The 26203-nt window shown below is 38.1% G+C and overlaps 1 protein-coding gene and 1 long non-coding RNA gene across 2 annotated transcripts in view; one reads left to right on the forward strand and one right to left on the reverse strand.

The window, feature by feature from the left end:
• tpo (thyroid peroxidase) lies at positions 1-24963 on the reverse strand. The gene is made up of 11 exons (XM_080293653.1): positions 24536-24963; positions 24184-24313; positions 22730-22859; positions 21945-22139; positions 20690-21172; positions 11543-11801; positions 8237-8407; positions 3702-3939; positions 3416-3624; positions 3127-3301; positions 1-248 (listed from the first exon to the last, which is right to left on the reverse strand). Exons 1-11 carry the CDS (start codon positions 24666-24668, stop codon positions 227-229), a joined length of 2145 nt encoding a protein of 714 aa, XP_080149779.1. The 5' UTR covers positions 24669-24963; the 3' UTR covers positions 1-226.
• Positions 16078-26203, forward strand: part of LOC145422368 (uncharacterized) — a 48237-nt gene continuing 38111 nt past the window's right edge. The window contains exon 1 of the long non-coding RNA XR_013903649.1: positions 16078-16222. This is a non-coding gene — a long non-coding RNA (uncharacterized LOC145422368). The remainder of the gene's footprint in view (positions 16223-26203) is intronic.

A 26203-nucleotide genomic window follows, 5' to 3' on the forward strand; every position in this document is an offset into this window, starting at 1 on the left:
TGCGTGGACGTTTATTATCACAGAGCTATACAAGAATTTACTTTTTTTCTTACCTTTTGTGAAATAAAAATTAAAAATCACATGCGTGAAGAGAAATGTTTACATATATAAGTACATAAATATTAGTATTTTTTTCCAAAGTTAAATGTTGCAGATAATAAAATCAAAGAAAAATCATGTGAACTTGATTATAAACTCATGTAGCATTTCCCATTCTGTTGCATCGCTAACATCTTAGGGGTGATTCCCTGTAAAGGAAAACAAAAACATGGTGTTATTTTTATTGTCTCACAGAATAATACTGAAACCAAATCACTGCAGTCAATCAAAACGCAAACACCCCTGCTAGCATAACTTTAAGACAGACAAGTGTTGTTTTACTGTGCACACCCAACTTACCAGAGTAAACTGAAACTCATATGGCATTGTTCGCTTTCTTGACAGTTATGAAAAATGTGACAGGCAATATTTCTTTCAGTTGATCGACAGAGTCTCAAGTACCGACAAACACAATATGAAATTTTGTCCAGGAACTCGTGCATTAAGATGCTCACTATTACTGCTTTGGAGAAGTTCTGTACTTTATTATTATTTTATTTTTATCTTGTGTTTTAAATCTCGTCATGTTAATCAATTTAATCATATCAAATCAAATTCACATTGCCTTGATTAGAGTAAAGCTATCTTAAGATTAAATTGAGATGATGTTTATTGTACTTGACCTAAGCCCACCCGTAACCACTTTAGTTAAAGCATTTGCTTAACATGAAAGGCAACACAGCGCAGTGACACAGTATCCTTCTGTACTGATTTCTTACTTTATATTTGTTTGGAAGTTTTTAATATTAGATAAAAGTAACTCAAATAAAAATAAAATGCAGCTTTTAAGTGAAGATGTAATTTATTAAGTGAAAAATGTTTCCAAACGTACCTGGCCATATGTGAAAAAGTAATTGCCCCCTAAACTTATTACCTGGTTCTGCTCATGGATGCCATTTTTGAGTCTCTTTTTTATTTTGTTGTATCAGGAACACTGAACTTGACGTGAGCCTGCAGTTCTTTAGTTTTTCTGGGTTCTTTTGCGACCTTATGGATAAGTTATCAATGCACTCTTGTAACCCTTTCCAGACTGATAGATGTCAGTGATTTTATTTCTCACCTGTTTTTAAGCTTCTTCAGATCGTGGAATGATATATTGCATTTTGTTCTATTTAAAAGATTTCTTGGTTTACCAGGTCTGGCAGTTGTCAGGTGTAGGTCTGGCAAGTGAAACTTAATGCAGCTTTCTAAAAAACATTGTTGATCACAGTTGATTCGTGATTTAACTAGCTGGTCATTTACTTTTTCACACGGTGCCTGGTAGGTTTGGACAGCCTTTTTTCTCCTAATCAATGAAGTCAACATTTAAATCATTTTGTATTTACTCACTTTGGCATTGTCTGATATAAAAATTTGTTTGATGATCTGAAATATTTAAATGAGACGTATACAAAAGAAAACTAATAAATGAGAAACAGGAAAAGTACTTTTATTTAGCATTAGGGGAGAAACTGTACGCCTAAAACATAGTCTTATAAAAATTAGCAGATGGCAACTGGTTATCTTAACACAAGTACAGGGTTCACAGTATGACATTGAAACAGCCAATCAAATAATGATTGACACAGCCATTGGGATGTTCTCCATTACTTTGTGAAGTCCTGTTTTAAAGGTTCAAGTTTAGCATTATGTCATTTTAGCCACCAGTTTAGTTTGGTTTTGTTTGTAATCTGAAGTCACCTTATTTGAATTAGAGGGCAGAAATGTAGCCCAACATATTGTGAAAAAAATTGTTGGGCTACATTAATGAGCTGCTGACCTCGAATTCACTAAATAGAAAAAGGAGAAGTATAAGTTTAAATCACAAAAACCCTGCGTTTTGGGTTCTGTCACTTATCCTACAGTTTTCCTGTAACTCAGATTTTCCTAATAAGTCTGACTTCATGTAAATGAGAATGTTTTATGCTGTTTACATGCATAATAATAAGTGTGTATATTTTTAAATGGTCTATATTGATATACTTATAAGGGATCAAGCAAAATTCTACTATTATACATCTGTTCACAGGTTGGTTTTATTTGAAAGAGTCATTGGAGCCAGGTTTATTTGATATCAGCTGTTGCCAACTTAAGAGGAAACCAACCTGAAACCATTCATCATTTTTTATGTCAACAATGCATGAATACACTAGAACAGCTTAATAAAAATGAGCTAAGCGAGAACAACCTGAATGTTTAAGATTGCTGACATAACAGTGAGAGACCCACCTACATTTTGACACTGACAATCTATCAGTGTAAACCTCCAATCAAATTAATCCTTTTGATCATTGAGGGTTAATGTTGACGCAGTTCTCATAATGGTATCTTATTGCGTATTTTATAGTAAGAACATCTTCTGAGAAACACAAACATTTTCCCAGCATTAAACGAATGTGTTCATAGAAAAAAACATACAAATATTTTAATTGTCTTCCTAGAATTACGAACTGCACAGACAAGATTTCAGAACAGAAAAATGCTTTAATGAGTGCAACGTGCTTGCCAAGTTTTTATTAGTGGTGAGTAATTCTCTTATCGTGTTCCCACAAATACCTGAAAACATGAAGGAAGTTTTTTTGTTTGTTTCTTTTTTAAAAAACAGACAAAAAACCAAAACAATGACCGGATTTACAAAAAATGAGAAAACATTTTGTTTACCGTAACAGCCTGAAAGAGGCAGTGTTTGCAAGATCATTTTTAAACACCTGTTATTTGTAATTACCTGATTATACTTTTAACATAATAATAAGTGTGTATAGGCTTACAAGCGTATTGAGTCAGTGATCTTTAGCAAATGGCTCAAACTATGAAGAAACCCTGCTAAAACACTTCACTCTCCTTTAGTACCAGCAGATAGCAGTAAAGCACCACTCAGACAGTAGTTCTGCACAAGCATATACACCCTGCAAAATGGGGAATGTCTGTGGTGCTCAACCAAATCCTACAAAGGTGGATCTGCATTATAAAGTATATTTCAATGTGAATCCCTCACATAAAGTACTGCAGGTAAACATCAAGTAGATAGTTCATAAATAGTTTACATACCTGTTACATTGTGGAGGTTGATTACACCATCGATTGCCCATGCAAACTATGACAGCGGCACCCTTTAATGTGAAACCATGGTAACAAGAGTATAGAGCAACCAGTTTTCGAGATGTAGAGGACAAGATATAATCTCCATTGTTGATCTGTTTAGGAAGGCCACACCGTTTTAAGTCTGGAATTGGGTAAATGTTTCTCGTTAATATGTGGCAGAAAAAAGGAAACCAATTTAAGGCAATGATTTTTTAAATAATAGGCGAAAGATTTGCCAAAAATTTCACAGGCTGACCTTCGCCCATTTCGTCTTTCCAAGCTTCCAAATTCATTGAGGGTATCTGATCACAGGAGACATAATGAGATGGATACTTCCCCAATCTGAAAGGATCAAGAGGAACTTCTCCTATGTCGCTATTATCACAGATCAGATGGGATAGAGAAAATTTTAAAAGTTCCTCCTTCTGTTGCTGGGTAAACACACCATCAGCTTCCCACCAAAACCTGAAAATGAAAAATACACAAGTTTCACTGAAGCCTTGATTTCATTTGAATGTTCAACCTAGACAAATCTTACGTACCTGTCACCATCACGGAGCACTTTCATCTGCCTTCCAATCAGGCAAGCAAAGAGAGGACCAGTTCTTGAGCCAGGCAAAAGCCTTTCAACAAGTCCTCCTGGATATACATCGATGTTGTCGGGATGTTTGTATATGTCAAGTATTCTCTTAGCAACCCTGGAGTCTCCCGCGGCCAGTGACAAATCATCCAATGTCTTAATGCGCTGCAATCCACAGAATTCCCTCCAATCGTTGTATCCTGAAAAGGAATTTTAGCACAGTGTCATTTAAAAGTGAATATATTCATTTAAATTTGGATGTCTTGTCAAGAGTTCTCTTTATGAAGACTACGTACAGGAAGCTATTAAAGCTTAGCTAGAAACAGGAAGAAATGGGACGCCAGCTGTCCAAATAAAACCCATTCAGCAGAACTGCTAGAGCTCACTGCAGCATCGTTTCTCTGATTTCTCTGACACAAAAATATGAGCTTGACCAAATGAAAACAACCCATTGATTTAAAACTAAAGTCTAAGATGGTCTGTCTTGTTTTTAGTTGTGCACAAAGTTGTCTTTCTTATGTCGTATTTTTTTTATATTTTTTAAAAAAGCTTTTGCTTAAATTAATGCTGTCATTGACTAGAAGTTAAAGACATATAAAGATACAAATAAAGAGAGTGAAAAAGATAGTCTTGATAACCGTTTTACTAAAAGTTCCAGGGAAAAGGCATGGTCCTTGGATATGAGATTTAGCACAGCTGCACTGGAACTGCAAAAAGCTTTTTTCACATTGGTAATAACTATTCCCAAGAGTCTGATGTGTAAAGTCAGTGGAGTTAAACTAGGCAATGCAAGATTTTGGCACCTTTCAGACACAAGGCAATTCAAAATGCTTCAAAAGATTTAAGTACAGTAAAAAAAGATTAAACTTGCATGGAAAGTCAATAGAATGCATTGCAAAAAAATAGAAAAACGTTGACCTATGAGTGAGCACGAATGCCACAGGCTTTCCTGCTACAGGCATAGGTGCTCTGTGAATCTAAACCAGCACTTTTTACAGCTTTAAATATATTCTCATGCAGCATTATATCACAAAATTAGCATTCAGTTTCTTTTCAAAGGCATGAAATATGAAATAACCAGATAACTTTGAGAACACGTCATATACAGATCAACTGTTGAAAATGTTGAAAAGAATAGCTCAATTTCCATTTTGTCAAACATTACTTGTGAAGCAATTAATACCTTTTAAATTATTTGTTCTCACTTTCATCTTAGTCCCTTTTCAAGTTATCGCAAATCACTTTTTCCCCTCAAGTACAGACGTTGTATTTTAAGTGAATAACAGATTGTGTTCCAGGAGACTCAGTCTGTGCATATTTTCAGTCATTTTCCCTTTGAGATTTCCTGTCATGTAAAAACGTAACTAAGTTGATGCTAGCTTCCCATTCTATAGCTTTAACATCATTGCTAAATGTTAAAGAAAAGTACTGTGACAAAAACGAATGAAAAGAAAAAAGGGAAGCATGTAGAGTGCAGGTGAGAGAATCAGGTGATATTACTTTCTGATTTCCTGAGTTCGTGTCATCATGGAAGCTGGAAGAAATGCCAGACTGCAGGGCAAGTAAAATCCACCTGATTGATATGATTATTAAACTGCCTATCTGATTTAATTATTTATTAACTCAAGATGCAGGAAGCCAGTGACTGGCAACCTATCCAGGATGTACCCCGCCTCTCTCCCTATGACAGCTATATATGTTATGTAGATTGGTTCATTCATGGATGGGTGGATCCTGGTTAACGTGTGCTTATCACAATCAACCACTGCTGGGCTGCTGTGGACAGTGACTTTAAATTGGAACATCAAATTGCTGTAAAACAAGCAGCATAAAAGAAGGCTAAAAACTCATGCGAGTTCTTCCATACAGTATATATGCAGCCCTAACAGATCTCTACAGCTATGCAGATAGTGCTCTCTCACCTGGAAAATGAATCAAAAGATCATTTTTGCTGATTACAGCTCACCCTTTGGTACAGTTCTTCCCCATAAACAAACTGTGCAACCACAGCCTGGATGCCACACTTTTTGCTTTTTTTTTGTTTTTTCTGGCACCCATGTGATTATAATGGATGTGTCCCCTGTTGAGTAGAGGTGACCATTCTTCATATTTAGCAATGGCTGTGGAAATTTGGCATGACATTAAGAATAAAAAAATCAGGAGATCAAATCCAGTCTTTCCACCTTAACCCGACTCACCATACTCTCATTTACTTCCCTTAAGACATGAAGGGATCTGAACAGAACTGCACACAATAACCTAAATCTGACTCTAGCTGCTATGACACTATTGAACTCATCTATCATTCTGCACTAATGCTTCAAACGCACCTGGCTGTATAGGATTCTTTCACAGTGCTACTTTCTATATTGCCGTTTTCTTGTGATATTCTGGGGGGGGGGGGGGGTTTCTTTCTTTCTCATGACTCCTCTTGTGAGGGGATTATTTGAATCTGCAAGTTTGCTCACTTAGAGAAATGCTCACAAAGCAACAAGACCATCAAAAAGCTTGTTGGGAAGATGACAACTGTTGGTGGAGTTGTTTGGAAATGGAAGAAATATAAAACAGCCATCGACAGACCTTAATCTGGAACTCCGTGCAAGGTCTTGTTTCATAATTTTGAGGATGGTGGTGGATCAGCCCAAAACTACACAGGAGGAGCTTGTTCATAATCTGAAAGCAGTTGGGACCACCGTCACCACCAAGAACACCACTGATAAGGCACTGCCGACAAGTTCCCCTGGCTAAAGAAGCCATATCTACACGCCCATCTTAAGTTTGTCTGTTTGCCAGTGAACAGAGAAGGCTTGGGGAAAAGTGCTTTGGTCAGATAAATTAAAATTGAGCTCTTTGCAATCAATTCGACCCGTTTGACATAAGAGAGTATGACTCAAAGAGCACCACCCACACAATCAAGCACAAAGTCGGGAACATTATGCTTTGGGGTTGTTTTTCTGCTGCTTCAGTGGACAGGTCCATGTACCATATAATTATCGACAAGAACCTCCTTTACTTTATTAGAACACGATCCTATGGAAGAAGCTGAAGCTTTGAGTTGCCAAACAGAAGCAAAGAAACCTAAAAGTTTTACAGAGTGTCTTTCGAGTTGTGTAAAAAAAAAATGGTGGCAAAGTACAACAAAGGGTTCACTGCAGTGCTTGCCAACAAGGGTTTCCCCACAAAGTAGTAGAGTAAGGTATGTTTTGTTTGGGGATTAAATGCTTATTTCATTCAATGACTCTCTCCATTAAAATAGAACTACCATAAAATTAGAGACAGTTCATTTCTTTCTTTTCTAAGTGGGCAAACTTACAAATTCAAATAGTTATTTTCACCAGTGTATATGAATACAAACTTTATCCTCACAGACTGTCAACTTTAAAAAAGATGCACAGCTATTTCATGCATTGACGTGTGTGTGTTATATTGATTACCAATCTCAGAAAAAAAGGGACTTAACTTTCAAGCTATAGCTGCAGTCTTTTTTTATACATGTCATAATGAACGTGAAGTTTTGTTTTCCACCACCTGCGTTCTGCCTGTCTGCTCTCTTTTTTGAGCTTTTACCAGCTTGGCGTTCCTCCATGGTGCCTTTTTTTCTTTTCAGGGATAACTTTGATCTTTGTGGGAGCAATGGCATTAATACAGTCAAAACTTTAGAACTGAAACAAGATCATTGACAGGAGCAGAAGGCAGAGCTGGCTTGGGCATGAAAGCTTGGGTAAATAATGCACAGGTGTTTCCGGTGATATAGAGCTTTATGATTGCCTTGGTTTTTATTCTCCTGGTGTCAGGAGAGACGGTAAGAAGAGAAAACGCAGAAATGAGGAGAAAGGACAACATCAGTCACTGATCATGTTGTTTGCATGCTCGGTGAGAGATTAAATAAATTTAATTCCCATACTGTGTTATTATTCCTTTAAATGAACACAAATAGCGTCCCAGAATCAGTGTGAAATGCTCTGGGATGCTCAGGGGAGTGATGTGTTTGATTTGGATCAGCGTAGATAATGTTTTTGTGCTTATCAGGCTTTATGACTCATCTGTCAGCTTTATAATAACAAATCAAGAAAAGCAGGATTGTTTGCCAGATCACTTCTTTTCTTTTTCTTTTTAAACAAATACCAAAATTCATGTTGTTCTTGTATTGTTAGTTTTAAAATTTCACTTCTATATCTACTTCGTCCTTGTGGGCCTACATAGCTCCAAGCTAAAAAGTAATTTATTACAGCACTGCTCATTCCTTATTGTCCACACTGTAAGGAACCAGGAAGCAACAACAGAGTACTCATATTAATGACCACCCATTAAATATGTCAATGGTTTGTCAATGGTCACTAAGAAACACAGTTTGTTGACAAAGGGAAGGACAAATGATGTGGGGGTTTTTTGTTTGTTTTTTTAAACAGGGTGTGGAGTGGTTACTGTCGCTTTGATTTGACGAGGATAATCTAATGGCATTTGAATGACAGATCTGACTCTCAGCCAAGATCTTACCTGGGAGGCCGTGATCTCGTCCTCTCTGCAGGTTCAGCGCAGCCAGGTCCATCTGCTTCAGTGTATCAAGGACCACTAGCCTCTCTGTTACTTCATCAGCCAACAGCATGTCTGCGCTAACAGCTGACGCTGCAGATCCAATTACGCCTCTCAGGACTGGTTCAATCCCCCCTAGAAACAAAAGCCTATTACTTATTTTTCCAGAGTCATTAGTATTAATTATTATTTATAGTTCATGTGTTGTTGTGGGTTGCTGTTAAGACTGTGACTTTGTATTTCTTTTTTGTTGTTTTCTCTATTAAAAAGATAATATATTGCAATGTTATTAAACTGTGAAAACCTCATTGATTTTTTTTGGAATACAGCCCGACTATAATCCAGGGGTTGACCACAATGACAAGAAAAACAACATATGGTTGGAAGGTACTGTTTTCTCTGGACTGGATGCTTTCATTGTTGCTGCTCAGAAATCACTCCCGGGCTTGGATTTGGTACTTCCCAGGGGCCCTCCATTGTCCAAACATTTCTTTTCAGCAAATAGAATGAATGGACTGTTGAGGATGAACATGCTGGTTATCATGACAATACATTTTTATAGTTTTATAAAAGTAATAAACATGGTTTTCAGTTGTAAGGCAACTGAACACAGCAAGGAAGCAGCAAGGTAACAGCTTCAGCCACTGGAGGTCAGCAAAACATCCCAACTGGTGTTAAGATAATATTTGAGGTAGCATAATCCATTTAAATGTGAGACCAGCTGGTGAAGAGCTAAGTAGACCACATTTTATTGTACAATGTCATGGGGTCAGGGCAGTAGAAATAATAGGATCCACAAAGTCAATCTACCCAGATGACATTTCTCAGCAGAAAGGCTGAGAAATGTCATCTCAGTCTTTCTGCTGTGACGCACCCATAGTGAGCATCACAGTGGAGATGCTCACTATGGGTCCCAGTAAGAAAAAGCAACACAAGGTTTTCTGGGTCAGTGAATTGCTGTTAATAGGTTTTTGTGCAGTATGGTTTTAATGTACTATAAATATTATTGTGAATTGGCCATAATATAATATAGTATGAATATTATAATATATAACTATTTGTTTTGTGTTTGTTTTTTATTTCAAAAATGGATGTTGAAGTTTTAAAGTGGATTAAATATCTCTCATTATTTTTATATTACAAAATATCAAATGAGATTCATGAGAACCAATTGCAACGTTCTGACAACCTAAAAGATCGTTTTAACTGCTTCAAAAGACGATGAATGATGACGTATGGAATGGCGATGGCAAGTGGAGGTCGATCGCAGAGCCACTGTGGGGAAAAAATGACACTTTTCACAGTCGCATTCTGTCAGTGCATCAAGCTCCATCCGTGATACTCCTCCAGTGTGTCCAAACAGTGACCCATCAACTTGTTTTTCATTTTCAAGAAGTGGACTAAGTTGCAGAGAGCCAAATCCGACGAGTGGTCCAGGTGGTGAGCGAAGATTCTGTTGGTGTGGGCAAAAAAAAAAAAACCATCCTGTGTTTTCAGTTAGCTCTGAGCCAGCATGAGATGTCCTTCTGGCAAGCACTGCAGTTCAGATCGTTTCTTCTGAATGCTCTCCCTCAGGACATAACAGTCAAATTTGATACCGGCATTCCCACCCTGGGGGATGAATTTATGGTGCACAGCCTGATGAAGACTAAGGGAAAGAAAGAAAATAAACAAGCATACTCTTGATCTCACTACTCACCTGATGTGCTCAATCTAGGTTTGGAAATTGATCCTTCACACAAAATTTGAGCTAGTTTGAAACAGAACAGAATGTTTGACTTCCAGGATAAAATTGCACACCATATAGCATATGTGGTTGTAACAGTATTTCCAAAAGCATGGTACAGGAATGCTGGAGGCTGTCTGCACATGCCAGAGAACATGATCTTCAATGTGAATTTCAGCCAAGTAAGTGTTCTAATTATTATGGATCTGTTTTTCACACTTTGCACACAGCTATGACCTTAAAATACTTTTCACTGTATGGAAATACAGTGAAAAGTATTTTAAAGTAAAAATGAAAACACCTCAAACTTTTGTAAGCAGACCCAGAAATTCTGATCTTTAGGATATGATAAAAGGTGAGTGTGTCACAGTTGTTCATCGATCCATCCATCCACTTCAGGTTATCCACTTCAACATCACAAGGGAGCTACATGTCGAGCCTATTCCAGCTATCAAGGGGGCAAGAGGTGGGGTGCCAGTCTGTTGCAGCATCAACACAGAGAGTCATGCGCTGACTCATATCTACAACCAATGTAGAATCAGTCGTTAACCTAACCTTATGCATTTGGGGGGGGGGATACTGGAGAAAGCCAGAGTAGCATGCAGACATGAAGAGAACAGCAGAAAGACTGTGCGTGGCATTTCTGATTTTGTTGAGATGTATCATTTTCATTCCCAGCAGGCAAAAAACTCTAAAAAAACAAGTATACACAGCCTCAACCTGAATAAGCTGACCACTGAAGTATTTAGTGGCTAGAAAACAACATATTTTCTGAAGAATTTGAGAGCTCTAATCCAAGTATGAACACTGAACCCACATTCCCCAGTGGTCATGAATACAGGTGGGAATGAATATAATTGTTGTAGGCTTAGAAAAGAAGCTGGTTGCAAAATTTTACTTAATAATTTAGACAAAGCATATTATTCTTTTTCAGATTTAAAGACTTAACATACATACAATTGCTCTCTCATATAACCCATCACAATCATCAGAATGATTTACAGTCTTCTTGCTGTTATTTAATATTGAGGAAAACAGTGAATAAAAGAAATGTGGCAAAACAAAATATATGCAAACGTCGGAAAGCTAAGCTACACGGCTGGACCAAACGTCCAAGTGGAAACTTGACACTACTCACTAATACATGTGTCCCTTTGCTGCTGTTTGGGTTTTCAGTTAGTTTGATCATAATGGTCACAATACCAAAATGTTCTGCTGAAAAATGTATAACCTTAATGTTCTGGTCAAATTAAAGAATAGGTTAAAACATGAAGTGGCAATGAATAAAAAAAAGGTCCCTACAGCCTGTACGATCGATTATTCTTCCTGTGAATGGGTGCACTCTGTATCGCTCATTTTCTGGGTTTTTTATAGAAAACAAAAATTCTGATCCTGCTTGTGTAAATTTTTTTAAACTGCATGTATGCAGCTGATTCTGGAGCTGACCTAAAAAGAGTATTTTTCTTCTTCCTCCTTTCTTTCGGTGTGTTTACTGTGCTTGTAGGATGTGTTATTGGTTTCCATTCTCATACGAGTGCACTGACCTTCTTTGACTATTCTCCATGGACTGAATAAAGTATTGTGCAGTCTCAAGTGGGGGAAGCGCTCATCCTCCTGGAAGCTCTCATTCAGTCTGCAGAGGATTGGGGAGATGGTAGCATGGCCGAACCTGAATGCGGCTGCGGCGAACACGTTGGCGATAGAGGGGTCCACAGATGGATCGTATCCCCTGTAGGGACCAATGTAATGTTTGAAGGACTCTGGGCCAATGATTTTTGGAGCATAGTCTCTTAGGGTTATGATCTGGGAATCAAAAAAGAAAACGGATGGACATCAGAAAAAGGGAAAAAGCGCAAAAGATTTTATGTGTCTATCACCAAATTCTAAAGTCTATACTGAGTTTGAATAGAAGCATACTTTACAAATAAATACAAAATATCCTCTTTGAATACCTGAAATGATATCTGTGAATGTGTATATACATACAGCTAAAGGAATCCCTGTAGGATTACCAGTGAAATGTCTACTTGTATAATAACCCTGGCTGTGATTGCACGCTTGTTTCCTCACGGTTTACTGCAGAGAATTTCATCTGTCCTCATCACTATTTATAAATGCCTCACTTCAGCACCCGAATCTCGACTCATGTCACAAGGGTGCAACCCCACACACACAAAAATGCACGGAAGCCAACACATACATTAGTGAGATATCGTCCATCATTTTTACATCAGTTAGTTATTTATTGCAAAGGAAGCACTGGAACCACACACAGTAAAATAACCAATTTGGATTTTATGCACATTTTTTAGATGAAATGATTAGAGCACAATGGGAAAGATGGAAAAACCAGGTATTCCCCTCAGGGTTTATGTGGCCCACACAACCTTCACCAATACAGAGTTTAGCAGGTCTAAACTCTGTACTGCCTAAACAGAAAAAAACAGGAGGAAAAAAGAAAAGTCAGAGAAAAGTCACAGTGACAACTGACAGAAAATCAGCTCAAATTCATATAAGATTTTTTATGAACTCAGGCCACATCACATCTGGAATTTGGCTCCTGGAAAAACAATTCAAAGAGGTTTTGAGCATGACCGAAAAGTGAGAAAAAAAAACTTTCCTCAGGTTCAAGACAAGAAACTGAAGTATCTACCAAGTACAGGAGCCCAGTGAGTCATATATTACAGGATAGTAACCAAAACCATATATTAGACTATTGTAGTCCACCAATTACAGATCAGACAGGCTGATCAGACATTACATTAAAACTATCAACAAGTGAAGTTAATAAAATTCATCATCATATTAAACTGGAATGTGCTGCTGGTAACACTGATGCAAACCGTTTACTCATTCCATGGTGACTCAGGCAGCCTTCCATTGCAGACACATGCAGATACATCACAAAACTGCAAAATAATTACTTAAAAACAGGAAATATCCCAAGGTTTGAACCCTCAATCCACAGAGGGCCCACTTTACAATTCACAGGTTGCAAAGGACCAACTGTCAAACACCTTAATGGATCTCATTTCCAGGCCTCAGTGGGTCAAAGCTGTTTTAGCAGCGTGAAGGCCACGTATACAATCTTATGCAGGTGGTTTTCATGTTGTGGCTGATGAGTGTTGGGTTTAGTATTCCATTTAATGAGCTTGTGCTTGTGTTCAACCTTTCACACACTTCATTTTATCTCCTTTACAACATGCCAGGCTTTTTTTTTTTTGCTTGAAATTTATTCCTCACCTTCTAATTCACCCAGCTGCATTATAAGAAGAAGGCTCCTGGAAATGTAATCCATACTGTACTAGGGGTTAAAAGCCAGGCTATCATGGGATGGCCTTTGATTTTTCTGGCTTGGAGAAAGCCCCAAACCTTAATAAAAGTGCAGTACGGAATTTTAAAAGAGCTCCTTTAATAAAATAACAAGTAAATTCACAGAATTATTTTCTAATTGTTATTGCACGCTGTATGATTTGCAGTTGAATTGCATTTTTCAGATAATGAAGCTCATAAATGTGATGCTGTTCAACAGCTGAGGCTCTTACTTAATGGACTGAAGCACTTTAGGCAAAGCAGGTCTGGCCCTTCAAACTGTATCGTTTTTTTTCTCCTTTCTTTTTAACAATAATTCTCCCGCTATGTCTCTCCCACTTTACAACTAAATAGAACATAATGATATTGCCTCTACACTTCTGGAAAAGCAAAAGCCCTTCACAACTGTGCACTGTGATTGAAGTCAGAATGAAACCAGATGTTGTTAGCTGATCATTTCTTGTTTCCTGCAAATAATAGACTTTCTCTCTGTATTGAAATGGCTTCTGACCTTTCAGTCTGTTTGTTCTGCAAGTCTTGTAGAGTGATGTTTTGAAATGGCTGCCCACAAACAGTCTACTGGAAACAAAGTACGGATAGTTTCACCTGCCTGCTCCCCACTGTTTTCACTCACAGCCTGAGCTGCAGATTTTATGTTACTTTTTTAGTACATGGGAATATTTAATGATACAAAATAATAACACAAACCTTTTGCTGACTCGGGTGTAAAGCTTTTCATTAAGTTGTTTCCATATGGTGACCTGTTTTCTTCTAATTAGAGTACGTTGTGAGTGTGTGCATTTCTGGCTTTGATTTTTATCTCCATGCTAAAATGTGTAATCTTCAAAGAAATGTTTTCTGTATATACTTTAAACACACCCAGTCTCTGTTAGTGTTGTAGCATACCCGGTGTAGGAGGAGCAATGCAGTACGACAGCCACACGGTCAAACAATGTAAACATTGTTATTTGCTCGATAACATATTTGCTCGCATTCCTGTTAATGTCCAACCAGAAGAAAACAAATCTCCATTTCTATGCCAATCAGTTAAATTAGATTTTTATAATTAGTATTCCAGTACAGTTAGAATGGAGGGGGCAACTGACCAATATTTTTGGATTGATAACTCTGACATAAACAGTGTAGCCACAGAAACATACTACGTCTGCAGGTATGCATCAACTGGCATCCGCCTTAAAACACTTCCCAGCCTAATTGCTACCTACAGTACCTTTGGCCTGAAAGTGGGTTTTTCTGTTAGCAATTACTGATGTAGTGCATAATTTAAAGCATTAAAGTTGTGCTTTTACAGTAGCTTGTCAAGAATAATGCAAAATGAAAACAGCATTCTAAAAAACACTCACCCCGTGTGAGCTTGTTTGTCGGGAACAGCTGCAGGAGGATTTTAAAGTGGGGTGGAGGGGGTGGAGGGCTTCGTGAGAGCTGTTGGGATTCAACCATATGGACCGAAAAGCACAACAAGGAGCTGATAGCTGCTGAAAGGACTGCAGTTAGATGCTTTTCCCCCCAGAGGGACACAATTACAGCAAACTTCCACATTACAGGAAGACATTTCAGTCCTGATATTAAAGATCCTTCTCAGTGGCGCTGCTATGTATGCCTCAATTATTATTAAGAATTAGAAGTTAATAGCTGTGGCAGGTAAGTTGTTTAGACAAGTGTTACTGAATGGTTTCTCGAACACTCTTGCATCTCGAGTGACCCTGTTTAGTTCCTATCTGTTTATTTTGGTTGGTTTCTTTCTCACCTGATCAGTGATTGACAACGTTAACGACGCCTACATCAAGTTCCAGTATTTTTATTTTGCATACAAGAGCTCACGCTTAATGGAAATGAGTCACTGTTAACAAAATTAGTTTCATCTGTGTTTTTTCTCTGTTGGCTCCACAGAAAATGTCTACTGTGGAAAAAAAGCAAACATGTTTGTTTTTTTTCTCTAATTAACAACTCATTAGACTGAAAACCTGATTAACCGTCAACATTTTTACCAGAAAAAGGCACAAAAACTACACCAGTTCCTGAAAACTGAGAATGTCTATGAATAGTCAGATTTGCTTAGGAAAGTTTCACAATTAAAAGCTGGTCAAAATTTCTAAATAATAAGGAAAGGTGGGTCTTTATTACATCTTTTACCAAAAGATTCACTGGACTATCCTTCCTATGAAATGAAAGCAGATAATTACTGCTCTAATTCATGAAAACAGTAAACAAAATGAAGTGGTGCAGATCATGTCAATCTTAAATATAAGCATGTTTTCTGTTTCATGCCATAACCTGCTGATATGTTTTCCATTTTCAAAAATATCCTGTTAAACCCAACGTGATGCTGCTGTAATAAAATCTGCTACTTGTCCAGTTGCTGCCTTGCATGAAGAAAGTAGTGGTTAATAAGTTCTCTAAATCCAGAATATACAGCGTACTAACTGATCGAAGTTCATCTATTTCACGGTCCTGAGTCTTATCTCTTGCAGTTCTCTATTTAGTCCTTTGAGAATATTTTCTCCTGGTGATTCTGACTTCAACTTTTCTTCAGTTCCTTATTTGACGACTTTCGTTCCCTTCGTATCCTGTCTGTTCTAGTCTCATCTTTGTGCTCTGTCTTCTGTATAAAGTCTTTCTTGTCACTATGTTCGTTTCACTCACTATCTTTTTTTCAAGTATGCATTCCTGCATTCTGTTACTTCCTGTTTTATTTTGATAGTCTCCCTTCTGTTATGTTCAGTTTTGCTTCCCTTGTCTCATCAGTTAGATTCAGTTCAGCTGTGTGATTTTCCCCCACACATGTCCACTACCACAGTCACCCTCCTGTGTGTACAACGTCTCAGTCTCCCTTCTCAGAGTGTCAGTTCACCTTCCCTCTGCACTTCTGATGTCCCTTCAGATCAGCTGAGGTAGGTGATTGATCTAAATAATTTTACATTGTTTGTAGAAATCTTAAACAAGGAAAGGAGAATGGAGTTGCATTAGATCATGAAAAATAAGCATATTGTTTTTAGTTTATTATTTCTGGCATATGTTGCATTTTTTAGTCCAATCTCTGGAATGAAGTGATATTTGAGGACAACAGGTAAAACTGTTGCTGTAAGGAAAAATGCATATGTTGTAGTCCATCTTCTGAACGTTTCATACATGCATTATACAGTCGAGTGTAAAAGCAGCCCGATCCCCTGAAGTCTGTATGAATTTTCCTTTACATGTTTCCTTTCACTTTAAATAATTATTCGATCACAACTTAGCGACTCCTAATCCGGGACTAGATGGTGGATGATGATATTTACTAGAGCTGGGAGATACTGTAATGGTGACTCATTTGGACAATGATTAATTCATAATGATCTCATCCTACCTTTCTTCACAAGTACGTTCTCTGATTCAAACACTGAGAACATTAATCAAACATTAAGTCATCACTGGTTGCTCCAACATCAGTTTACATCAAGTAGTAAACTATCATACCAGGTATTTACTCAGTCGCCCTTAATTACTTCAAAGTTACTCCATCAGTATCAAGCTGTTGCTGTCAAGCCTCATACTTTCCAAATGCTTGTGGGATTACATTTTCTACATCTGAAAAAACAGATCTCCTAGTCTGCAGGCCTTGCTAAAAACAGTCAACAAATCTGTCATGTATTAAAAAGTGCCTTGTAGTTTAGTTTTGAATTCTCTTACTCCCCCCCCCCCCTTCTGTACTACTTTAATTCTTTTTTTTCCTCCCCCTTTTGTTAAAATAGATAACGTTACATTCTGCTGGTTTGCAGGCTGGTCAGACTAGATAGTCCCTCACTTTTCACTCTGCTTCCAATACGGGGATTTTCCAAGCTGGTCATAGCTTCAGTATGTAAATCCTTTACCTGCCTTTTATGCTTCACCCTCCCAAATTATTTAAAGAACCCTTCCACCTTAGGCCATCTCTTTTTAATATTGTAAATCTCTTTCCCCTAGCATTGTCCCTGAGTCACCTGAAAATACTAGTTTCTAATCCACTGCTGTAGTCAAATGTCAGCACACAAAATCTGACTTATTTTCCCCTTGCTAATAAAATGTTTGGGGAAACTTTAAGATAGCGCCAGGGTCACCGCTCCCCTTCGGTATAAGCAACAAATCCTTTGCATTCAATCATAAAACATTTTCTTCGTTACTTTTCATGAAGAATGTACACACGCTTCCTTCATCATTAATCGCCCTCTGCCTGAAGCTGAAAGGAATAGTCCAATCAGTCATTGTAGTGCACAACGTGCCTGCACCCAACACCACTGAGATGGTAACAGTTTCTGCTAAGCTCTGAAGCCTGGCCTGCCACAAAATGTGTGATCTCATCTTTAGCAGTAGTAAAAAGCGTATCTATTGGATAATAAAGACACGTAAAAATAAATAAAATGAGAGAGCCATCATAGCTGTGATGCCATCTGTTACTTCATTATCAAGAACCTACAAAGAAAGAACAGACTCGTGTTTTGTTTGGAGCAAAACTGAGGAAATGTAGCTGCTTGCATTTACTGGCTGTTTCTGTGGACTGGAGGGACACAGTGCTACAAATACACTGACCAGTTCAGTGGATACGTCAGTTTCCAATTTGAAATCAGGCAGATAATTAACAGTAATTATTTGGGGACATGTTTCTGCACAAATTAATGGTAGCTAGGTTTCTTAGCTGTTTGGTGCTGGGCAAGATTCTTAGAGGAAGCTTTAAAACAACTGCTGGGTAAAGGTGTTGACTGGAAAAAAAATAAGGTGATTCACATGATAATTTTCTGTTGTTCTGTCTCTAGCGACTACAAGCAGAGACTTGCAAATATGTATAATATTAATGTGAACAGTGTTTAAGATAAAATGGTTCCCTGCAGCCAATTTATACCAATTTATGGGCTTAGGAGTTGCAGTTTTCAGATATGAAAACTGCAGCATCACCAGCAATGACAGCAAAGCAGGGAATTCCATGGCTGGTTGATCCTCACAGTCATCAGACTTAAAACAGCAGCTGTCAGGGTCGGACAACTTCTGAATTCATTAAATCAGCAGAGCTTTCCCCATAGAGAAGGCTTTTCACTGTTTATCTTCATAATGTCTCGCTCAGCTCGCAGAGGGAACTGTCATTCTTATACATGGTGCTAAAACATTCATCTTGAAAACAATGCAGGACTGCTTTCTTTTATCTGATCAGTGAAAAAGAGAAAATCCTCTAAGTGATGTTGAAAATCTAGTTTGTGCTTTTGTTACTTCTTCAGTAAGGTCTTGAATAATTAGACCAGGGGTCCCCAATCCCAGTCCAGGAGGGCCGGTGTCCCTGCAGGTTTTAGATGTCCTTGATCCATCACAGCTGATTTAAATGGATAAATTACCTTCTCAACATGTCTTGCAGTTCTCCAGAGGCCTGGTAATGAACTAATCATGTGATTCAGGTGTGTTGACCCAGGGTGAGATCTAAAACCTGCAGGGACACCGGCCCTCGTGGACTGGGATTGGGGACCCCTGAATTAGACTGTGGTTCACTAAATGCAGACTGGGAGGCAGAGCCTTCAGCTTTCAGACCTCTCTCCTGTGGAACCAGCTCCCAGTTTGGTTTCAGGAGACACACACCCTCTCTATTTTTAAGGTTTCGTTTTTGATGAAGCATATAGTTGAGGCTGTATCAGGCGACCCTGAACCATCCTTTAGTCTCACTGCTACAGACCCATACTGCTATTGTACCTACAGTGTCACTTTTTAATGTCAGATGAAATGACATGATAAAGTGAAAAACACAGTAAATGGAGACAATGTTGTCTAAGACACTTTTTCTGCCTCAGCTTTAGGGATACAAGATTTTTATTTTTAAAAAGTGTATAGGATATAAGTTTCTATACTTGTAGATTGTCACAAGAGCGTACATGTTGTGTGTTGTTTTATTGTATGCCTGCAATTTCTGTGCATCACAGAAATACCAGAGTTTGTTTTCCATGTGCACAGCAGCTTCAGACACAATACAGTCAATGCTGTTATAACCTCGAGTAACTTCAAATGAAAAGAATCGCTTCTTTTCTTTTATACATCTCATTCATATCAGCTCTCCCACGTAATTGTGACACACTCGCATCTGCAGACTCTGAAATCACTGTGCTCATAAATGCTAGATTAGTTTGTTCCCCCTCAGGCATCATTTGTGTTACTCGGCAGAAGCTTTATAGCTGCGAATCACAGTAGCTTTTATTTTCATCATATTCTGCGTCTAGTGTCGTAGCTACGCTTATTTAACAGCGCTGGTGATAGAGGATGGTATGTCCAGATTTTAAAGTCTAAAACGCCCCACTACGTGTGAATCCATTAGAACTTTAGTGGTCTTGCCTTCACATAGATTGGAGCACAACCTGCATTTCGTTTCATTTCTAAACCATCCCTCTCAAATTTGATCTAGTACCCTTTTGAAGCTTTTTCAAAGGTTAGCGTGCCTGTGAATGCAAACGGTGCTTCTTCTGTGGTAATACTAGGCAGTTAATGTTAAACATTAAATAGCAGAAATTGAATTATGTTTGTTTTCCTTGAGCGGCCAAGCATGCAAAACTGAAAGTAGCTTTAGGGTGGGTGTTTGTTCTTATCCTCCTGCTGTTTGTTCTTATCCTCCTGCTGCTAAACTAATTTCCCCTTGTGGGACAATAAAGAAATTGAATTGAATTGAAATTGAATTGGACAGGGGTTTGACAAATTTTAGATTTAGTTTTAAATGACTAAAATCACTATTAGCCTACTTGAGATGTTTATAATAAAAACAAAATTGGCAATATAAAAAGTCACACAGGCCTGGAGACGGTTGGCAACCACTGGTCAACTAGGAAAAATGTATTTCTTGACCGGTTGGCGAGTGGCTGCTGGAAACTGCTGACTATCAACCTCATGTGAAGGCAGGTGAATCTGGTCACAGAGAAGGTGACTGCTTTGGTTACTTGCACAGTACTGCAGTTTGCATGGGAGATGCTGACTCATCGCAAGTACTTGCAAAGTAGCCTTGAGAGTGCGAAAACTTGAAAGAGAAAAAGTGTGATGCAACCTGGAAATACAGAGTTTACAGTGCTGAAAGCTTTTTTGCCTTTCTGCTGCAGATTGCTGCTACATTTCAAAATGTGCAACTTTTATTCTGAAATGACAGATTGCAGACTTTGCATAAATGAATCTGAGCAGAATCCAAAATATTAGCCTAATGAATTCATCAAATTAATCAGTCTAATTACCTTTGTGTGCCTACTTGAGTGCTAGTAAATTAACATTTTGGATACTTTCTTTTAAATTCAGTAGTTTTTTCCATGAATCACATGAAATGTCAACTGAAACTGAATTTTTTGTGTCACTTTTTACATCTGATTCAGTTGGGTTTGGTTGTCACTTACCTGGTGCAGTGCACCTATGATCTTACGAGTCTCTTGGTATATCATCTCTGGGCTCCAGTGACCGTTGATGTGTTTCAGTGCCTCTGCAATTCGATTGTGTTCTCTGAGCCACAGCGTGTGCAAAGAAGTCAGAGGCAGACCTTCGCTGACCCGGTTGTCTCCTGCACTGAAGCATTCAACTCTTTCCCCTTGCAGATCTTGGTGGCAGGCTGATGGCAGCTTGGTTACAAATGGGAGATAAGGCCTTCCTTTTGGATCTTTGAATCGGGCATTGACAGCAAGTTTTCCATTACGGCCAGGAAGGTCACGAAGGAAGCTCTCCAGCTTTTGATTGTGGCCGTAGACAGCAGAAGCATCAATGAATGAAGTCATGGCATTGAGCTGTTGTCGCTGCAGGGCTTGTCTTATACCAGACTGAAAATTGACAAAGCAGTCTGATGTGGAGCGAAAAAATGGCATACAGCCTTGTAGACCATCATTCATCTGCAGAGAGGATAGAATCATTTACTGATCATTTAGTGCTTCCGGTAAACTTTAAACTACTGCTGATCTACCACATGTATTTGTTGTCGTCTTTGTCATGGAATTTTGAAGGCCCAATTCACATTTGGAAAAGTAAACGTATGTAATATAAAGCAATGCCTTATCCCAGAGTGAAAGGTGCCATTTTGTCAGATGTCACCTGCAAAGTAGGATTAAAAAGGACTGACTGGGCTCCTGCTAATAACTAAAGGCAGTTGGAGAAGTTTATAACTCTGGGCAGGTGACCGCTTGTCATCTAGCTAGCTGTAACATCTATGCATGGTGTGAGATTTTTCTCATGCACTCGGTCTCCAGATTACCATGGCTTCCATTTTTTCCATAGTTTAAAGCTAGCTGTCATACAAGTACAGAGGGTCCTATAGTACAAACAGGCCTGGTGACAAAAACATTAACACCATGCTCTTGAACTTTTCAAACAAGGATGCACAGCTCTGTCCATCACCACCACCAGGGAGTTCATAGCAACAGAGATTTTAAAGTTTGTTTGTTTTTAATGTAAATGGGTTTTTTTGGGAAGTACTACAATGAACCTATTACTGTGTTATTTTATGTATTTAAATATGTGATTATCTCAGGATCAAACTGGGTGAGCTTCACTGGGCTGCTATTGTGCAAAAGTCCAGGAAAAAAGGGATTTTTTATTTTTTTTTTATTTTTTACACAAACAAGTGCAAGCAACAAAAATAAAGAAAATGATGGATTCTCTGTTTACCTTAATGGGAAAGCACGGATGCACATTTTCACACGTTTTTAAACAGTCCACATCTGACCCATCGGTGCTGGTGCTTTGAGGCGTCAGGGTTATGTCATGGGATATATACTGGCCCCAGTCCGCCAGCAGCTGAGAGTAGGAATCATCTTTCCATTTAGAAGCACTCGTCATTATTTCCCTGCTGACTGTCCGGGCCTGTAGACAAAGCAGGATTTGTATTTTGTAGTGCTCAAGTAATGCAACACATGAAGTATCAAGATGTTGTTCACTCACTGTGAGTCAATAAGAAATGGAATATTAGGACTCTGATTTATTATCTGAAACACTGTAGTAAATTTCAGCAGTCAGATATGGTGGTAAACTGTTGGCTGGATACAAGTGATGCATATTTGATGAGTTCTCCAACTAAAGGCCCTCACTCTGTGTAATGAATGCATAAATTAGGACTAAAATTGAATTCAAGTGTGAGCAAAACGGTTTCATCTGCTTTTTTGGAAGAAATTATGTTTATCCACATGATAAGAAACCAACTGTTTTTAGGTTATGGATGTAGTGTATACGCTAGATGCAATATATAAATGCGGTTCTAATCTATGTCATCTCACACTCTCCTGTGCTCTTCCTAAATTGCTGTGGACGTTATCTGCTGTGAAACAGGTGAGGAAAAATAAATGAAATGCTACATTAACTCAGGGTTTTGCAGGGCGAGCCGGCTTCATTTCTACATTTCTGTAATTTATCCACCAAGACTTTTGTGTCTGTTGGACCGGTATTTTGTAGATTACCGGGGGAAGTTGGAATCCATTATGGAGCCGTTCTGGGTTCCAGCCTTTTGGTTCGCTCTCCCCGTCTTCGTATTCAGCTGGTAGCCATCTGACCAAGGCAGTGTTGGCTGCTCCCCAGCGAGGATTTTGCCTGACAAAGAGAAACATGAAGTGTGTCCAAAAATACTGCCATGCAAAACTGTATAACCCCTTACTGAAAGCATCATCCAGTTTACTGGATTATTAAGGTTTAAAATGGTGCATTCAGTACATTCATATAAATTAAATGTACAGAAATGACAGTATCTGTTTTGACGGTTAGTTTGTGGTTATGATCCTGTGAGAAACATCGTTGCTGCACATTGACTTAGGATCATTGCAACAGCATCATTTTTATGCTCTTAAATGACTGTTTAAAACCAAAAAGGATTGCAAGAACCTGTCATGTATTTATTTTTTTGTTGCCTTTTGCCTCCTCGTCAACAGCTGGCACACACACACACACAAGATAACAAGATAACTTATCAGCTGGCGGCTGACAAACATTTCATAGTTCCAGCTTCTTGATTTGAGAATTTTCTACTTTCCTTTTAATTAGACATCACAAGCGAGGGAAGAAACCAAATGATAATAAATGCTCATAGGCAAAACATGCCCTCCTTTATCACCATAATTTACAAACTTAACATTATGACAACATTAAGGCTGAAAACTAGCATTTGACACCAATCTCTTTAGGAAAGTAAAGTAACAAGGAGTCACCCCCCCCCCCCCTTTTTTTTTTGGCCATTATAAAAAAAAATAATTATTTTTTATATTTTTAAATAACCCCTGTGCAAGGGTTCTAAAGGGTGAGTTTACCCACAGAGGGCAAGACTGCCTTGCACCAGGCAGAAAATATACTCTTTAAAGCTGTAAAGTGGGGTCTTTAAAATGGGCAAACTATAGGCTTTCACATGCTTTTGAAGTCGGACTCAAGTGGGCAGTGGAGGAGTGGAAGTTTTTGAAGGGGCTTAGCTTAGGAAGCAGGTTCACCTGTTCCCCTGCGAGGAAGAGATCGTGGCTCGTGTTGCATTTCAGTAATTAAAAATAATGAGAAATTATGAATATACAAATTATTGATGAATCAACATTTGAAACTTGACAGGTACTTGAATATTCAAGAATGTTGACTAGTTCAGGAAGTTTTTATTTTTAATTGTTTGAGAAATGCTTTACTAAAAACAGCATGCAGTGAAGTGAACATAACTAAATATATTTCATTAAGTTTAAGATGATGCTGATGATTATTAATACATTTATTTGCTACCTGTATGCATCGAAACTATCAAAACAGATAATGGCTTTTCTAATCCTGACATACTGTAGTTTTGCCTGGAGGCCTAATTATGTGCTTGCTAAGACAAAATTTACATTGGATATGAAATGAAGTTTTCATTTAGGGGAAACGGTTGTTCAGATGTCATTTTAACTACCTGTTGTTGCAGAGTCCTGATATCAGTCGATACTTGTAGAGATGGGTGTACCGACAGGTGGCTGGACTTGTAGGAGGACATTTTGACAGCTCTGCAATCAGCTTCAAATGTTTCCATGACAACAGTTGTTCTTGAGCTAGAGTAACAAAGCAGGCAGAGTTGGACTGATTGATATGAAACTTTTAAATCTGAGCAAACATTATTGAAATTCTGTTGCTGATCATGTGTGGCCGGTTAAACTGTTTTACAATGACAGAACTAGTAAAGGTGGTCTGACTAAAAATGTAATGAAAACTTTTCTAAATGTTCCATCCAAGGTGAAACCGAGTTTCCTAAAAGAAAGTAATTCTACCGGGTGTTGTGAGCTCCTGATTATATCTCTGTTTCACTTTCTTCTTTAGGACACGAAGAGTCTTTTGGAAAACCTCTGCAGCCCTAGAAATGTGCTTCGTCTCAGGGTCGGCTTGCCGAAAAAATTTAAGCATGTGTTGGGAAGCTGAGGGTTTGGTCCACCTAGCGAGAAAAACAGATAAAAGGGCAGTTAGAGTTCCTTTGATCCTTTTCTGCACAGATTATTTGAGGTAAAACTGAGGCGTATTACCGTTGCCTGACGTCGAGTAAGTCTTCATCTACATCATAAAGGCTTTCTTGATGTGATGAAATAAGTAATTCTTTGATGGATGAAGCTGGAAAATGTATTTTTTGATCAGCATGAGACATTTTAAAAATATCATTTCATCTATCATGTTCTTTTTCTGTAATGATGATATTAAATATACATGGATCAAAGTAACTTGTTTCTGAGATGCTACAAAGTAGTTCACACTGGGAGTAGTTGAACACCAAAACATGACTAAGGAGATATACTGTTTGAACTAAAACTAGAAAAAGGAATAACAAAAACAATAATTAAATTGACAATTCACATGTGACGTTTCATTTTCAGTTTATCAGTGAAACTGTTCAAGCATCATGTATTTATGTGAGCAGACTAAAGACACGGAGATCTCTGGGAGAGATCTGGGGCATTAAAACACGATGACGTTAATGCTGCGTAAGCACCGAGCAACACTTGTCCTTTTCCACTGCACAAAGTTCAAGTGGCTCAGTGACGAATGCATGACCGGGGCGTTCCTGCACAGCGGTCAGGATTAAAGAAAAAATGGAAGGGGAATGGTCAAAGGGGTTTCAAGGATGGGGAATGTAAAGTACAAGTGAAAATCTGTAGTTTCTTATTACAGTGCAAAACCGATAGTAATCTGAGTAACAACCACAAGTAAAAAGTAACTAAACTGTTTGACTCACTAACAACATATGAAGGTAGTTAAGCTACAGCCAGTCTTCAAAATATAGTTAAACAACAATAACAACAATCTTTATTTAAAGAGCACATTTAAAAACCAGCGTTATACCAAAGTGCTTAACATAAGAGACAGAGAAGTAACACGAGTATTATAAGGCCTTAGCAAAGTATCAAATATACTCACAGGTCAATGCCACTAATACACAGGGGTAATATAAAATGCATATTAGAATAAAAACATAATAAAAGCACAAGCCACAAAGTACAGCAAATTGTTTTGTTCACTTCTGCCACACTGCTTTGTACTAATGTACAGTACTTTTTAAATATTATGTGGTATTTGAGTCTGTACTTTACTTTAATATTTCAAAATTTTAATATTGATAACTTGAGAACTATCCACATGTGTTTTTAAAAAGGTTGATATTTCTAGTTGTTACAAGTGAATTTTCACTGCTTTTCACATACTTAACTTACTTAACTAACTTACTTTAAAATAAATAGATGCCATTTTGGAACATTAAATTAAGTAATTTGTCTGGTATTTGGTGGTTTGCGTGGGTTCTCCCCCAGTACTCTCCTCCCACAGCCCAAAGACAGTTAGTGGGGATAGGTTAATTGGAAACACTAAATTGCCCATAGGTGGGAATGTGAGTGTTAGCCCTGCGACAGACTGGCGACCTGTCCAGGGTGTACCCTGCCTCTCGCCCTAAGACA

Source organism: Astatotilapia calliptera, chromosome 19 (assembly GCF_964374335.1).
Source record: "Astatotilapia calliptera chromosome 19, fAstCal68.1, whole genome shotgun sequence".
In the NCBI taxonomy this organism is placed as follows: domain Eukaryota; kingdom Metazoa; phylum Chordata; class Actinopteri; order Cichliformes; family Cichlidae; genus Astatotilapia; species Astatotilapia calliptera.

Bases quoted from the DNA above. Each gene is read 5' to 3' on its own strand.
- tpo (XM_080293653.1), bottom strand. From the start codon at position 24,668: ATGCTTAAATTTTTTCGGCAAGCCGACCCTGAGACGAAGCACATTTCT. The intron at 3,940-8,236 runs GTAAGATCTTGG...ATTCCTTTTCAG, and splicing joins ACGAGATCACGGCCTCCCAG to GATACAACGATTGGAGGGAA. The intron at 249-3,126 runs GTATGTAAACTA...TTTCCTTTACAG, and splicing joins CAACCTCCACAATGTAACAG to GGAATCACCCCTAAGATGTT.